The sequence below is a fragment of the Cyrtonyx montezumae genome, unplaced genomic scaffold (genome assembly GCF_038088225.1).
Source record: "Cyrtonyx montezumae isolate F1298 unplaced genomic scaffold, pur_monq_1.0 scaffold_4, whole genome shotgun sequence".
Lineage (NCBI taxonomy): Eukaryota > Metazoa > Chordata > Aves > Galliformes > Odontophoridae > Cyrtonyx > Cyrtonyx montezumae.
The window spans coordinates 6,779,435-6,796,421 of record NW_027072045.1 but is presented as its reverse complement, the minus strand read 5'-3'; the positions used below and the strand labels follow the sequence as shown (position 1 = coordinate 6,796,421).

At 34.1% G+C, this 16,987-nt stretch overlaps 2 protein-coding genes across 3 annotated transcripts in view; both read left to right on the top strand.

The window, feature by feature from the left end:
* The window catches only part of ATRNL1 (attractin like 1), a 412,107-nt gene that overhangs the window by 190,670 nt on the left and 204,450 nt on the right, over positions 1-16,987 (top strand). For both annotated transcript variants that reach the window (XM_065746006.1, XM_065746007.1), the window contains exon 25: positions 13,775-13,836. In XM_065746006.1, the coding sequence (XP_065602078.1) occupies positions 13,775-13,836 (62 nt within the window). The remainder of the gene's footprint in view (positions 1-13,774; positions 13,837-16,987) is intronic.
* Positions 1-16,987, top strand: part of TRUB1 (TruB pseudouridine synthase family member 1) — a 425,822-nt gene that overhangs the window by 271,166 nt on the left and 137,669 nt on the right. The window lies entirely within an intron of this gene.

Here is a 16,987-nt window from a genome sequence, read left to right as displayed (position 1 = left end):
AATTGTGTTTTAAGTGTTATGGAAAATGATTATGGTTTTGTGTTGAATTGAGAGATGTAATTTTCCTTTAATTTATTCAGAAGCAGAATATTTAACAGATGTGTCGAATGGAACATTCGTGTAATGACTTAGTCAAGGAATCAGATCAAATCCTATCAGTGTTCAGTAAAGGAAGAGTTAACCTGAAGTGGGATTTGAATTCTAGTATCTTTGATTCCTGTCAGAATCTTAAATTATAGCAGAGTGAATATTTGGAGACCCTGAAGAGTGACTAAAATTTATAGATAGAACTGTAGCAGTTAAGAGGCAAAGGAAAAATAAGCATAAATTCTTCCTTTGGTATGGAGAAAGCATCAGAAATTTTATGTTACAGATGATTCACTATTGAGGTGTGTTTGTAGAATCATAACATCGTTTGAATTAGAAAGTGCTTTTAAAGGTCATCTGATCCTACTCCTCTGCAATGAACTGGGACATCTGTAGCTTGATCACGTGCTCAGAACCCAGTCCAGCCTGACCTTGTGTGTCCCCCAGGGCAAGGCATTCACCACCAGTTTGAGCAATGTGTACCAATGCTTCAGTACTCTAATTGTAAAAAAAAACAAACAAACTTCTAATATCCAATCTAAATCTCTTCTCTTTTAGTTTGAAACCATGTCTTGTCACAACAGGCCCTGCTCAAGAGCCTGTTCACCCTTCTGGACAGTGATCATTTCACACAAGGAATTTGTATTGCTTAGAGGTTCTTATTTCTCATGTTCATTCTCAGCAATAAAACATATTTGTAGATGATTTGCCTTGTAGGCAATTCACTGTTGAAGGTTTGTGACATTTTTCCCAGAAAATGAAATTCTAGGTATTGTCTGAATATACTCATGCTTTTTATAGGCTGGTATGCTATATACGGATTTCCCTTTGATTTTAAACAAACCACAATTCACAAATATTACTTCTTTGAAAGGAGGATAGACCTTTGTAGGTACATATGGAGGCTCTCAATATAAAGCAGGATTATCTCTTCTTTTTCTGTAGTCATTCTTTTTATTAATTTAATTGGTCATTCTCTATACTGTTTTTTCATTTAATATTTGAACTGCTGAAAGACAATTTAAAATACTGATGATTAAATTGGGACTCCTGTTTTTGGAGCAGATGCGTTTTAGCTAAGTTAGGTACAATACAAATGCAAACATGAAGGGATTTTTTATTCTCCTTGCTATATTAAAATTTTAAGTTTGATTGATTGAAGGTAAGAACTCTAAAGCATCAGGGATTAGTTGTGCAATCAGATGGCTTAAAATTTCATTGTTGGTGACTGCCGTTACATTTTATCTTCAACTCCTTTTTTGGGTTTGAATGTAGTACCTCAATAAGGTTATGGCCAGCATAAACTTAGACAGAAATAGATTTTCTGTTACATTCAGTTGCACCATTATTGATATCTAAGAGATTTCAAGCAAGCCAACTTATATATGCGTAACATATATTAATCTATATTATTTTTCATTGGTGTTCTGTACTGAATTTTGCAGCTATTGAGTTTCTAAATGAAGTGCAGAGATTTTTAATGCCATACTTAAGATTTCATGCATAACAAGAATTAGGACATAGAAAGTAGACTTACCACAGCAATTTCATGTCTTGTCTCTTATTTCTATCACAGAATCATAGAATGATTTAGATTGGATGGGATATCTGTAGATCATCTTGTCTGACCTCTTGTTCAAGCAGTCAGCTAGAACAGCTTGACAAAGATGATGTCCAGATGGATTTTGAATATCTCTAAATATATCTATCAAGTATCCTTGTTTCTTCTTTCTTCTCTCTTATTGTTTCAATCTCTAAGGAGGTTTATTCTGATACATTATATCATTTTGCATGTTAGCAGATGCAGCTTGTCTTTGTATTAGAATAAGAGCCTTGAGATTTCTGTATAGTAAAATATTCATCATAATAACGTGACTTTCATTATGGGACACCCTGTTCATTTCTCCATAGTCATATTTTCCTATGTCCTGCAAGTTCAAATGGTCTAGTTTTTCTCCATGTAAGATTAGACCTGCCATCACATTCTCATAATTCGTATAAAGGGCATACTTACCATTCAGTTATTGCATTCAGCTGTTAGAAATGTTACAAATAACTAGCAGTTATTAATAAGTAGCTAATAAAAGAAAAGAAAAAGGGGCCAAAAAGGCTTAATTAATTGTCATAAAAATTGTTCATCCTTCCAGCTTGTCTATTAGCAAAAACAATTTTAACGCTTTAGGTAGGTTAAAGTCAAACAAATAATACTTTGCAAAAATAGTTGTTGAGTGGGCATCTTTCCATTTCAGTTATTCACCCCAATAATGAGAACACAGACTTCCACTTAAGCAAACTATAATAATATATTGGTGCTTCTGCAATAGCATGTTGTGTAAATATATGATCATTGTACTATTACATCATTGTTTTAATAATTTTTTGTCATTAACAGAGTCAGGGCATTTTTTTCAGAAACTTATTTCACTGTTTCTATCAACATATCGCTACTTTTTGTTTCCTTCCAAGAATATCCATAGTCATTTGACTTCCTTTATTTTATAAACTGCTTTAAAATTACTGAAAGGAATAGACTTCTCTGGTAATACACATGGAAAACAAGTAAATTTAGTGTGAAATAGATACTATATATTGCTTTTAATTAACACTGTTAATGTGAATGTTGCTGCACTAGTCAAGCTTTGGAAGAATGGAAAGAAAGCAAACTTCATAAATCCTTTCTTTATCTTGACTTCTGTTACCAATGTGGGAGCCTACAATAGCCTGCAATAGCAGCCTGTGAAGAGGGAAATAATCATGAGTAATCAAAGAATTATGGAATGATTAATTTTGGAAGAGACTAGCTGGAAATTGTCTGGCACCTCAAAGTAGAGTCAGTTAGAACTGGTGACCTAGGGCAGTGTCAGATTTTGAAATTCTACAAAGATGAAGAATCTGAACCCATTTGAGTTATCTATCCAGTCTTCTATCAGCCTGCGATAAAAGGAAAAAAAAATGCAAAACAACAACTTAATGTTTGAGTGGAAATTCCTGTGTTTCAACTTGATCTGATTTAGGTTTAAAAAGTCAACATATCTCACAGACAAGTTACCTTACCGTTTTTAAGAAGAATTATTGAGAAAGAATTTGTACAGAGTTAAAGCAAGTTAAAGTAAGTTTTTTTGTGTGTGTGTGTTGGTTTTTGAGCAATATCTTTTTTGTTCTCAATTCACAAAAGTAATCTTCTCAAATCTAATGGCAGTAAGAAGAAACCTCAAATTTTCTAGGTCTCTGGAGTAGCCTGGTACTTAGAGTCAGAAGAAATCTTCAGGTTTATCTAAAATTAATGTTAATAGTTACTTTATAAATATATTTTTCCATTTACTTCTGTGATGTCTGTTAATGCATACACTCGCATTGTTGTCTTTTTTTCCCCTACATGTTTAAGACCTTTTCTCCTTGTACTCTGCTTATAAGTCTTTTTTAGGCACATTTTTCAGACCCTTAGCCTCCTATGTAGTGTGATTAAAATCAGCCCGTGAGACCAAAGCTGTTCGTGCAGGACAGGCAGAGCTACATTTTGTAGCTTTGATCCTTAGGAAACAAAAAAGCATTTCTTAGAAATTGCTGTACTGTATTTTTCGAAACAGGTCCCTAGTTCAAAGAAACAATTGCACTGAAGCATGAATATAGACTGGAAGATACCCAAACTTCTATTGAGTTACTCTTCCAAGTAGGTTTCTTACTCATTGCCTAACTACCCTACCATACAGATTTGGAGCAGCAAATGAGATATTTCAGAATTCTGAAGTATGCATCTGTTCAACAGAAACTGAAGGCATTATCTCCCTGCATGTTTTCCATCTTTGCCCTATCTTATGCACATTTTTTGGTTCAGAAGATGTTACTCATTATTTTGTGATCAAATTCTGCTCTACATATGCCCTTTCTGTTCCTATTCAAATAAAAAGAATCAAGGTAGCACATTCTAATGTTTCTCCCTTAAGTTTGTATGAAGTATTCAATATAAGAGAAGGCATGATCTATGTTCCAGGTCAGTTTTGTAATTATATAGGGACACTGAGAAGTGTTATCCTTTGTTCTCTGAAAGTGTAAGGTGCCCTAATGGGAAAAGCAATGTTTATTTTCTTTGAATTTGGATTTTGATAAAGCTGTTCAGCTACTGAATAGTTAATGTTCATTTGCACTTTCCTAATTAGACATTCAGAGCTTCTGTAAAGAGATTTTTAATAGGATGTATGAAATATACCCTCAGTGTTGCCAACTTTGAGTAGTTTTTCTTCTTAATGACTGAAGTCTTTAGAAGGTGGTTTATAATTTGCCCATGAGGTGGGTGCAACCCATTCAGAACTGTGCAAAGAACCTTCAAGCTCACAGTTCTAGCTGACATGTATCTATGTCTCATATATTACAGTCTTGTTTTGACATTTCAGTTATGGGACTTTCATTATAAACTTCAGTTTCACAGAAATGACCTTTGCCAGTAAAATAGCAGTATGGCACATTGGTCTATTGCCCAAATTCCAGCATGGCAGTGCAGTTGTACAGCCTTTACTATATTTACTATACAGTCTCTTGGAAAAATAATTTAAGTTCAGCAGGTCCCATTTTTATCCTTGATTCACATCCTTATGAATCTGCTTGAAAACTAGTTACTCATCAACCTTTTCCTAGCTACTAATTGTAAGTTCTTAAAAAATATGACATCAAAGATTTCTACTCACTAGCATTATAATTTTCTTCTGCATCTTTTCCGAATACTTTGCTGGATATGATGTTGTATCATTCAATGTTATAATAGATCAATGACATATCAGCCTGACTCTACAGAATATATTAGAAAGTTGAGTAAAATGTATGCTTCAGTTCTGTTTATTTTTTTTGTTGGCTTTTTTTTTTTATATATTTATTACAGCTTGCAATACGATAGGAGTTTCAAATGAGGGATAAAAAACAATGAAATGGATAAAAGTAACATAACAGTGTTGTTTCACAATGTATTCTCGTAATCCTCACCTTTTAATTTTCATTTTATCTTGTTAAAGTCTGTTATCACTTTCCAGATTTTGATAACCCATTAAAGGGAGAATATTAAATTTGTTTTACTCTTTATATGTCATATATTTTCTTTCCTAGAGGAAAGAAAAGAGGGTCTTTTTTAGGTCAGTTAACTACTTCTACTATATTTGAAGTCATTCACATTTTCCCATTAGTAGGAACAGTTGCCCTTTGAGCCACAGGTCTATTAGAACAGTCTTGTCCTTTTACTGATAAGTGGACACCATCTCTTACATATGAAGAAGAGAACAAAACCACCAAACCAAACACAAAAAGACAACGCTTTTGCTTCCGTAAGTACAGCACATGAGGCTTCATTGGTTTAATTTTTTCATCCTAACTTCTTATGTGGAATATTAATTGTACAAGTGAGTACATGGCCTCTTTTCTTCCCATGTACCTCAGTTTTTCTTCATGATTTGACTTTTATGGTTAAAAAAAGTCCACTTTGATGCTCATAGTCTTCAGAAAGCCTTTCTGCATGGGCAGCCCTCATGACAACTTGCATCTAGTTAGTTTTGTGAGGGGCAGGACTAAGCATTTCAGTTTCTCACTTTAGTATTCTGTTCTGTAATCCTGGGTCTTTGAAAGTCAAAAGAAAGTAATTTACCGTTAATATTGTTGAAGTCAACATTTGTGTCTGAAGGTTAAAAAAAAAAAAGGAAAAAGAGCAAAACAAACTAGACCTATATCTGCTTCTAGGTGTATTCTATGATAGTTCTAATTATAAGATGAACAAAATCAAAATATTTGTTCTATAAATGGCTGCTGGAAAACAGATTCCATTCTTTTTTCAGAGATTTAATTATGTCACTACTTACAATGACTTCTACTCTTGTAGTAGTAGTGTTATTTACATCCTGAAATTAAAGCCTCTCTTTCATGGCCTTATCTGTTAGGTAAAGAGAGGAAAAGGAGGATGCATGAATGAATTTCTCTGCTAAATGGGAATGCTTCTTTATGGGTGTTTTACACATTAGAGGCAGGAATCAACAAGGACCATGTAAAGATCAGAAAATGTAATTTCTACAAAGTGGTATTATATACATAAATCTTCTGAAAGACAGATACCTTTGGGATATTGTAGGCTGTAGACTTTTGTGTAATCCATTACCCATGCTGATATAAACCTTTGATTTGTGGGTTAAAACCTGAGGCTGAGTAACCTCATAAATATGCTAATCCAGAGTAATCAAGAAAAGTGCTACGGCAAATACAAAATTTTTATTCTATAGCTCCAGCAGCTTTATAGCATGCTCTTCATTTATAACAATAAACTTTGGGACATGATTCTTTTCACATTTAAGAAAATGCTTTGCCCTTTTCTTGGCATCTCACCAGTGATGGTTACATACCTTATTTTGAGCAACATGATCTTTATACGGAATTCAGTGCGGGTTTTGAGCTTTCTAACTATTTGATTTCTAAGATGAATAGAACATTGAAGAAATCTAACTTATTTGGGTTATGTAGTGATAATATATATATAACATATAGATAAATAGATAAATATAACAATTTTTGTAGGCTGAAGGCCAATCAGTGGGTTAACCAGTATATTGCGTGACGAAACCAGACGAACTCTATACCTGCAAAGAGAAGGATGTCAATTTTCCCGTATGTTATCTTTAGCAGCAAATTTTCTGTTATATTTATTTCTACGTTATGTGTGAGCATGAACAGATGCATAAAATGGTTCTGTGGCTATTCAAATAGCCCAGTGTGGGTGTCTAGGAGAGGTGAAAAAGTATCTTCCATGCAGAACAGTAAGTGTATTTTTTGTTTACAAACTTTAGAATGTGAGAATTCTGCTTTTCTTTGGGGATATAATTTACATGTACTAATTAATCTCCACTGAATGCTGTTAAAGAGTGGTGTTTAAAACTCACTTTTTTTAAAGAAATAAACAGGATTTTCCTTCAGTTTATATTTCATCTCCTGCATACTGCAATACGAATATTTACTTTTTTACGTTTTGCATAGTCCCATCTTTAATCCATGTGTAATTAAAGCTGTGTTACTTAAAAAAAAACAACTGTGTTCTGAAATCTTATATTTCTTAATTCACATGAAGTACCTGTTAAAAATTATTATAATTTAATTAATAATTTATAATTATTAAAATTATTGTTTTTCTGGTTTCTGTAATAACTAGCTGCAATTTTGTATTTGCTGCCTGAAGAATCAAAAGCAAAACACTGATAATTTGGGCAGTATACCATTTTTCATGGTGTTTTAGGTTTGTATTTTTCTGATTAACTAAATAATGTGCATGTATTTCCTTGCATGTGAATCTGATTTTATTTTACTTATTATAAACTCCTGAGTTCACTTTTTGGTGATCTGGAACTTTCACAGTCAGCTAGTTTACTCTTCATAAAATAAGACTGCATTTCTACATCTTGTAGAAATAAGACTGCTATTAACCTCTTTAGAAGCAGAATGTAATGTAATACTTATTTTGATTTGAATTTCAGATACCTTTAAGATGTATTAGCTATAGAACAGTACCAGTGTTTAGATCTCTGTGTGGGATAACATTAAAAGTGAAATTCTGTCATTCGCAAGGGAGTTCAATGCCCCCTGAAAACTTCTTCATGTCTTTTTAATTTTATCTGATTCCTCTAAATTTTATTTTGAATAATCTAGAGCAGTAAACAAGTTATATATTGATAAATCATAAGTGGTTCATTATTCTAAGCCATCAGGATAGCTGTGCAAATTAAGCTCATTTGAACAGTATACATTTTAATAGAGACAATTCAGTTATTGACTACCTATGAGTTTAATGAACTATAATGTTTTGGCACCTGTGTCCTTCCACAACAACAAGTGTCCCTGCCTTAGATTGAAAGAACAGGACATGTGGATCTAATGGAGTTAAGATGTCTGCAATCGTACCTTGAAGCTGCTAGTTTTCTCCTGTAGGCTGTAAGGAACAAGTTGGGGGGAGGATTAAGGTTGTATTTCAAGCAGGGGCACATTGTAATTGACACATGAATGCACCTAAATGTGCCTTTTTGTGGGATGTTTTGTTTTCCACAGAATTACATTACCCCCTTAGTCTGCATGCATTTTCCGCAGGTTGCCTCCGCTCAGTTTGTAAGCATTTCCATTTCTAAAAGACAACTTGAATCAGTGTCAGATTCTGTGGGCTTTAAGGAACACGAAAAACTCTTGTGGAGTTCTGGCTACTCACTTGTATCTTGAAATAGTGCTGAGGTGCACACACTGCTCCACGGTTCTTCTCCTCAAGAGTCAGCTAATAGGAGGTTTGGAGTGGCTGTGTAGGTGAAGTGTAGAAGTGCTAGTCCAATTTGGTAGACGTTTGCTTTAGCTGCCCTTACAGAAACTTTTGTCCTGATTTGGTCATTCGAGAAGCTGTGGTTTGATGGCATTTCTGCACTCTGTCTCATCAGTCAGCATTTCAGCAGCTAAAAGCTTGACATGCTTATGACTGGCGTGTACTCAAGTGTTGTATTTCTTGAATTTCTGAAACGTTTTAACTCTTTATACGAGAAAGAATTCAAAGCCACCTTCTGCATCATATGAGAATTGTGGTGAAGGGTGAAGTGACCCATTCACCTCAACAAGACGTACTCAGATTCAGCAGACAGAACCTACAAGGCTAAATATACCCTGCCACCACCAGGTTTGTCTTCATCATTCAGGAAACTTTTCTCTGATCCTTTACACAAATTCTATAAAGCATATATTTTGAAACTGCCTTCCAGTCTCACCAGTAATTACAGAACTGTGACTTAAAAATTAGCTGTCAGTTGGTATGTTCTTGTATGTAAGGACTCAAAAAGAATTCCAAATTGCTTCATCAACTCTATACCTAGCCACCATTTGACAGAGTAGTACGATAGTAGTGTGCCTGCAACACTATTTTTCATAGTTTCTTTTGATAGGAGGAAAGATAGCACTTTAGTTTTACTTCATTAAATTTATGTTACTATATTTAGTACAATTTTTTAAATCAAACAATTTTTTCTCAGAGATGTACCACATTTTGAGGAGTAAAATTAATCTATAGAAGTAACTGGTTTGTGTAGAATACATTAAACACAAAGATTTTCTATGTTTATTTTTTGAATGAATAAATTTAATCTACAGTTTTCACTTATTTTGGTACTCTGGAGCAATTTCAGTCTGTCAGTTGTTAGAATCTAACTCTTTATAATGGCCAAAATTATTATTGTGTTCATTCATCTTTGCCTGAAAAATTCCTCGACTCTGTTCCCTCTAATTCCATTTTTAGTTAATTTTCCTACCTGTCCATTTTAACTAGTCCAGACTTTAAAAAAACAGTTTCTGAAGAAGCTGTCCAGAAAGTTTGCCGTTTCAATCAGTTTGTGGGAGAATTCAATCCTGCAAAGATTTATGTCTAAAATAACTTTCTGGTAGTGTATGTATTATAGATATCAATGACTTTCTTTATTATTTAATTTTGAAACTTGTCACCTTTCCCTTGTCCATGCCTTTTAATTTTCTTTCAGTCTCTCATCGACTTTAATAGTCAATGATTCAGTTTCTTATTAATTTCTATATTAATCATTTTGAAGTTATTTTTTACATACTGACTTAAACTTTAAATTAGATATCAGTTCCCCTCCCCTAGTTTTTCTCCTTCACTAAATCCAGGTTGTTAACTGACAGTTTCACTGTGTGGTATGCATTTGAGCACGTGTACACATGCACAAAATTAAAGATAGCAGTAAAATAAGTGTGTGCATATTGATTTTGATAGGCAAAGTGCAAGTTAGGAAAAAATCCAGCAGTAAAAACCTACTTTAAGAATGTCATTCTCACTTGAATACAAACCTAGGTTGTCTTTCAACCTCTCATCATTCTGAGTAGTGGAAATAATATCCTGTAATTATTACATTATTTGAAAAAGAAAGGGGTGGATATTTGGATAATCTAATGTATGCCACTGTGAGAGACAGGACTTCAGCATGCAGAACTAATCTCTAGAAGCTGCTTATCAGATCTTAGTATGAAGGCCGTGATTTTGAGTCTCATTTTCTTTATTTTTCATTCTCTGTCTTATCAATGTAGAAGTTTTACTACCACTAATTCTTGTGAACTGAGAGGACTGTTTGTTGAAATTGGTCTAAATTCTTTACACAGCAGAAAGCAGTAGGATTCTGCCAGATGGCACTTAGCTCCATACTGCTTTTCCGATCACTTCATCCCAGCAAGAGGGAATATCTCCTTTCTTTCAATTTTAGCATTGGACTATTTTGCAGAAGTAGCCAAACAGTACTTAGAAACTCTGTGAGAGTTTTATCTAACCCCTATTTATCTGGCCTGCCTAGGGAGGTGGTTGAGGCACCATCCCTAGCGCTGTTCAAGAAGCGTTTAGATGAGGTGCTAAGGGATTTGATTTAGTAGTTGGGTAGAGATAGTGATAGGAGGATGGTTGGACTAGATGATCTTGTAGGTCCTTTCCAACCTAATGAACCTATGAACCTGACATTACTTATATCCTAAGTCTGACATAAGATCATAGTCACAGACTCCCCATGTTAGCAGAAGGAAAGGGCAGCTCTACAGGGTACTTCATCCCATGTTACATTGGTCCATTTATTTTAGAGTCATCTATACTAAACCTTCCCATCTCCATTGATTCCTATAAACTATCTGGATAATTTTCACTAGATTCAACTTCCACATGTCAAAATTCAGTTAGGTTCTTTCAATTTTTTTCTACTTTTAGGAAAGGCGGTAGATACAATGAATGTGTGGCATCTTTAGCCTCCATGTGAAAGTGTTTGATGTTTTTCTAAATTAAATTGATGTAACTCGGATTCATTGGTGACAAATCTGTGCTTTTCATACTGCATTCTTTTGGAATTTGTGTTTTCTTGAGGAACAGAATAAAATATTTTGTGCTCAACCTGTTGAGAAAAGGACGAAGGAAAAGGACAGTGTTTCCTAATAACTACTTTTCACTGATGCAGGTTACACTTCATATTCAGAGTTCTCTCCCTAGTCTCTTCCTGGACAGTAATTATATTTAGCAAAAATTCCAGAAACTACTCTTTTCTTATGTCATTACTGATGATTTAGAAATACTGAATTTCAGTAATTATGTATTTAATAGGTTGGAAAGCGATGATCTTTATGGACCTTTCCAACCCAAAACATTCTTTGGTTCTGTACCCAAAATATTCATAGAGGGTTTTTTTTTTATCCAATAGTTATATACTATAGGATAATGTCTTTATAAACCATCTATACTTTCGCTTTCTTTTTACTTTTGCTAGATTGGTTTCCTTTGAATTACAGACAGATTATTTTTCATAAATACAAAATTCTATGGCTGTACTTACTGTTTCCACATGAAAGATGTCCTCGAGTTAGACTTTAAAAATTGTGTCATTTTCATGGTGGAACAGACCTTAACCTATTGTTCTGTTGGAGTATTATTACTGTATGGCAAGTAAAAATAGCCAAGGCAAAGATGACATGAAGTATCTAGAGCAAAGGAAAAAAACCATATTCCTTCAGATATTAAACTTTGGAGCCCGGAAAAATCCCCGTGTTCAAAAGTTTTTCCTACTTTAGCAGACATATTCTATACATCATTATCTAGGGTAAAGTGTGTTTTCCACATCATGTATGGAGGCAAAGATTTACAAAAATTTAGAAATAGCATACAGTGAAATATTGTTTGTAATGCATTCTCGTATACAGTGCTCTATGAAATAGTCATCCAGTTAAAAATCCAGGCAGAAATATTGATAAAGAAAACATATACTAATATTTCTAAAGTTGAAATAGCAAGATGAGACTTGAAGATGAAAGTTTGATTCTTTCATGGGTAACTGGAAAAGTTAGACAAACTTTCAGGCACACAAGTCCTTCATGTCTGATACAGAAGCACTAGACTTCAAAGCTAAATCCAAGTTGAAAGCAATCGCTCAGAGTTTAATTATAGAGCATTTTTCATAAAATAGTTGCTGTAGTTCTTACTTCTTGGTACTAATCCTCACAACTCCTTCACAGAATGAACCTTGAGACTAGAATACAAGAAGCTGTGGATTTAGAAGTACCAGTTTTAGGCATATAATAATCTCCTTGCATATACTTATTTTTTTTCATGTTCCACTGTAGTTTCAACTATCCATCTCTCTTTTTCTTTTATGACTTCCCTACCTTATAAATTCTTCTTCCTCCCATACCCATCCCTCCTGCTGCACCCAGGAGAACAGTGCGTTATGTGATCTAGTATACATATTTAATTAAATTCAGCAATCTTCCTAACCTCTAATTTGCTTTCAGGTCACCTACACTAGGCTACTAAAAGAACTTGCATGTTCAAGAACTTGACTCATTATTATCTTGTGAAAAATATATCGATGCCTATGGCTTTGTCTTATTATGCACAGATCCTCATAGCTAGAGCTTCATTACAATTAGAATGTCCTGAACTCTCCTTGCAAATTCCTTGAGGTTGAGATCCTCTAATCATGAGACAGCTTTTATTTTTAATGGAGCTATATCACTGTAATAATTCTCTTAAGGCAGAAAGAAAGAACAAAAAGAGGAAAGTTTAGAAAATGTCTGGGGTTGTGGGTTTTCTTTTCTTTCTTTTTTTTTTTTGAACCATTTGTTTCAATTGGACTTTCAATTGGTCCCTCTTTACACTTGAACACAACGTCTGAACACAACCAAATCTATTTATTTTGTTGCTGGCCTAAAGGTCTGTCATTTACTGCCAAGAAAGTTCACAGGCTGTGAAAGGGAATCCAAATAATTTGTTATAATTGTTGGTCATAATCAGATCTCAAATACATGAAAACTTTTATTAAAAAACAAATACATATGACAAGGCCAGGAATAGGGTTAGATGAACACTTTATGCAATTTGAAGTAGAAAGTTCTGTATAGTATCAGTTTGTTACTTATACATTTTGAAATACTGAATATCTCAGGGACTTAGAGATATTTGCAGTTATGACTTCAATATTGAGTACAGTCCTTAACATTAGTGATAAGTAATTATAATAACAATTATAAGTTCCATTCCATGCAAGTGTGGGTGTGTGACTGTGTGTGTATGCTGTCGTAGAGATAATTATTAAATCTTCATGTTCATGTGGGGTTGCAGAAATGTTGCCAAAAGAATATTTGTAGCTTTGTCTTTAATTTGCTTTGAAATACTTTGCTTTATTATGCACCAGGTTAATCTGAGTTTCTCTTAAAATTAACATTCACATTTAAATTGTGCAATTAAAATATTTTGTTTATTAGTTTTAAGCAAAAAGAAATGGCTTTTTTTATTCTAAATTAATGTTTCAGCATTTTAATTAAAGTGGAAAATGGTGATGCTTGAAAAACAGTTGACTGTAAAGAAGATGATTTACATTAATATGATTTATTAGTACTTTGCATGTTGTTTTCAATTTTTATAACAAGCAAGAATTACATGGGTAATTTCTAACATTACTTCAATAGAAAGACTATACTTCATTGTGTGTATTTTGATTCTGACAAAGACATGGGAGTTAGTTACTCATCTCACTTTATGGTGAATGCAGGTGTGTGCACACCAGACTGCAATTATACTTGAAGCTGATCATCCGTGGAGCCATAAAGCTTCAGCCTAAAAAGAAAATGGCTCTGAAAATGTTGTAATTTACTTCTATTTTATTTGCAGATTGCCTTCTCACAGCACAATACTATCATGGATCTGGTGCAGTTCTTTGTCACCTTCTTCAGGTAAATTGCTTTTTCTGTTTTCTGGCTGAAATTGTGCTGATTCTGTTCTATCAAACCAATACCTTTCCAAGCTCTTTAATCTTAACAAATGCCTGAAGGGAAACATTTAAGCCCTGTTCACTAATTTTCACTGATGGAGAGTCAAGGGCATGAAACAGGATGTGCAGGGAGCTGTTGGCATTGTTCATAGGCTCACTGGTAAAGTGCTCACACTTGCACATCTGGCTGATCTTTATGCAGTATTTCATATCACAGTGATTAAGGGAAAGCAGCTTTATTTGACTCCAGTAATGTGCATGCATTATTTTTTTTTTCTGTGACCTCTTTTACTGAATTATTAAAAATGATGGTTCTGTTCAATGTTTTGTGAAAGTTATGTTTTAATAAAAGACCCCAAATCACTGTTAGTGCTTTCCACGAATTAGAGGTGAATTGTGAAAGTCAGGAAGTGATGCTGGAGCTTTAGTTGTGGCAGCAGTGTGGGAACTGGCATCATCTACAGCTGGACAGCTATTCTAGGATCTGGACAAAACTCAAGAAGTTCAGTTGTCTTATAAAATGTCACAAAGTTAGTATACGTGGATTACTTACAGTGCTTTGAAATCTTGCCGTGAATGTTTTCCTCAGTAACCTTGATGTGTATGTAAAATACAAAGACTAATGGACCACTGTGTTCATCAGACTTTCCGTACCTTGAAAATGCCACACATTTATTTCCCAAGTTCACAGCACTGCTCTTCCTTTCATCACCATGCTTTGAGGCACTGTACTTGAGCAACCAGACAGTGAAATACTGTGAACAAGCAAACTTCTGTTAATCACTGGCAGCTCTAAGGGAGCAGAAATGAGCAGGCCCTTAAGTGTTTTGCACCCAATGTGCTGGTTAATGGAGGGCACTTCAACAGGTGATGCCAAGCATTTCACTCCTCTTCTACTGAAAATGGAGCATTGCCATGCAGTTTCCTTGAAGGCCAGTCTAACAGTAGTTCATTTTCTTTCTGGGAAATAAAGATCCAGAAGGAGGTGATATTCATGTGAACCTGTATTATCCTGTACTGAGAGAAGGGGTGTCCTAGCTGGCTGCTGGGCTACCACTGCCTTTGATTCAGATGCATTTAAGTTTACCCAAAGCTGAATATCACTTGGCAACTAGTTTAACCAGGAGTGCCATTTGAAAGAACAAGCAAACTGGGTTAGTAGCAAAAAAAAATAAAATAAAATTTTTAAAAGTGCTTTTAAGAGTGGTACTGTGCTTTTAAGAGCTCCTGTTGCATAATTTTAACTAAGTTCTGTATTAGGAAGCAAACAAAATTGCACGTGTCATGTAGAAAAGAAAGCAGCCTGGCTGGACAGGCAGCAGCCTTGTGATAAGTGCATTCATTTATGAGCAGGGAAACAGATTTGTGTACTCTTTATTTTTCTGGGTTATAAAAAAGAAGATAATAGGGAAAATCTTTGGCTTCATTTCTGTGCATATAGGTGTGTCTTTAGGTGTCTTCAGATCCAGCCACAAAGCTTGGGCTGAGGAGTGTCCTGGTGCCTGTGGATGCAGGGAACATGTCTATGAATATAGAAGCTCTCCTGTACATCCAAGAAAACAAATAGGGAAAAAAAAAAGAAAAAAAAAAAAAGCATGTATTGGAGTCACACTGTGCAAAGCAGATCTAGGAAAGGAAGGAAAATAGCTAAGGAGTTTGTGTTGCTCCAAATTGGTGCCATGATGACATAAAAAGTATTTAACTTTGCCTGGGAGATGAGCCTGGGCATGCAGTTTGGCTCACTAGCTCTTTCTTGTACTTTGTGTGTGTTTTTTGGTTGTTGTTGTTGTTTTGGGTTTTTTTTTTTATTTTATTTTTCTAATTTATTTTATGGTTTTGTTTTGCAGTTAGAATAAAAGATTTCCATTGTAGGCACCAATTTATCAGTAGATTTTAAACAGGATCTTCTTTCCCCAAGAGTCACTACTATTAACAAGCTGCAGAATATGATAGAAAAATTTATCGAGAATTAGCAATTAATTGTTTTTTGTTGTTGTGTTTGTTTTCACACTGAGAAAGTTACACCAAAGGAAGCTGTAATATGAGCTCTTCAAAGTGGTTTACAGTGGTTGAGCCTTCATATAAAAAGTTTGCAGACTAGCAATACAGTGTATACATACATATGGGCATATATTTATATATGCATATATATGTATATTTTTAACTGGATAGGAATGGTGTATGTTAAAACACTGACAAATTATGTTGGTAATATTAATACCATACCTACAACACACTGAGCAGGATTATTCAAACAGCAAATGATTGTGTGTAAACACAGTTTTAATGTGCTTGATATCAAAAAATGCTTCAACCATCTTCAATAAACAAATGTTAATATCATTTTATATTTCTGAGCACATAACCTTATTAACACTGGCTGCCTAGCTAAAGCAGGAAATAGGTTTGTGTGATAATTATGTTCTTTTTAGCAATCATTCATAGCTTAATACTCGTCCTTTATAGGGTTAATGTCCCAGAGTAAAAATAAAAAAAAAAAAAAGATGAAATATGCATATACATTTTATTGCTTCAGTCAGAAGCATCAAAATAAGGAGAATTTTTAGAATTTTCAACATGTATCAGCAATTTTAAAAGTGTTATAAGGAATTTATTTTAAACTAAACAAAGTATAACACAATATCTATGGTTAGATGCATAACTAATGTCAAGTATTTTACATCCTAGAACAGAAAAATTGATGGAAATGCAGGTTTTCTTGAAGAAATAAGCAGAATATATGGAAACTGTATTGTTTCAGACCATTATATTTGTAGTAGAAAAGGAAATCAATTTAATTTTTTTTTAATACTGGGATTTATCATTGTACCTACTGGCTTAGTGACCTCTTCTCTAAAAGCAGAATTGCAATCAAGTATCTAAGAGCAGCAGATTCTTAATAGGCCTATAGAGACTGTAGCACCTCTGTTGCTGTAGTCAATGCTTTTTAGGTTATGCCTTGAAGAATTTTAGATCTTTCACCAGTTGAGAAGTGAGGTTTTTTTCCACCTGCTTTGAAGCAGTAAAAAATCTCATTAGAAAATTTCACAGGCAGTGTGTGTGAATGATCTCCCTTCTTATACTGAATAAATTCCATTCCCACTGTGACAGAA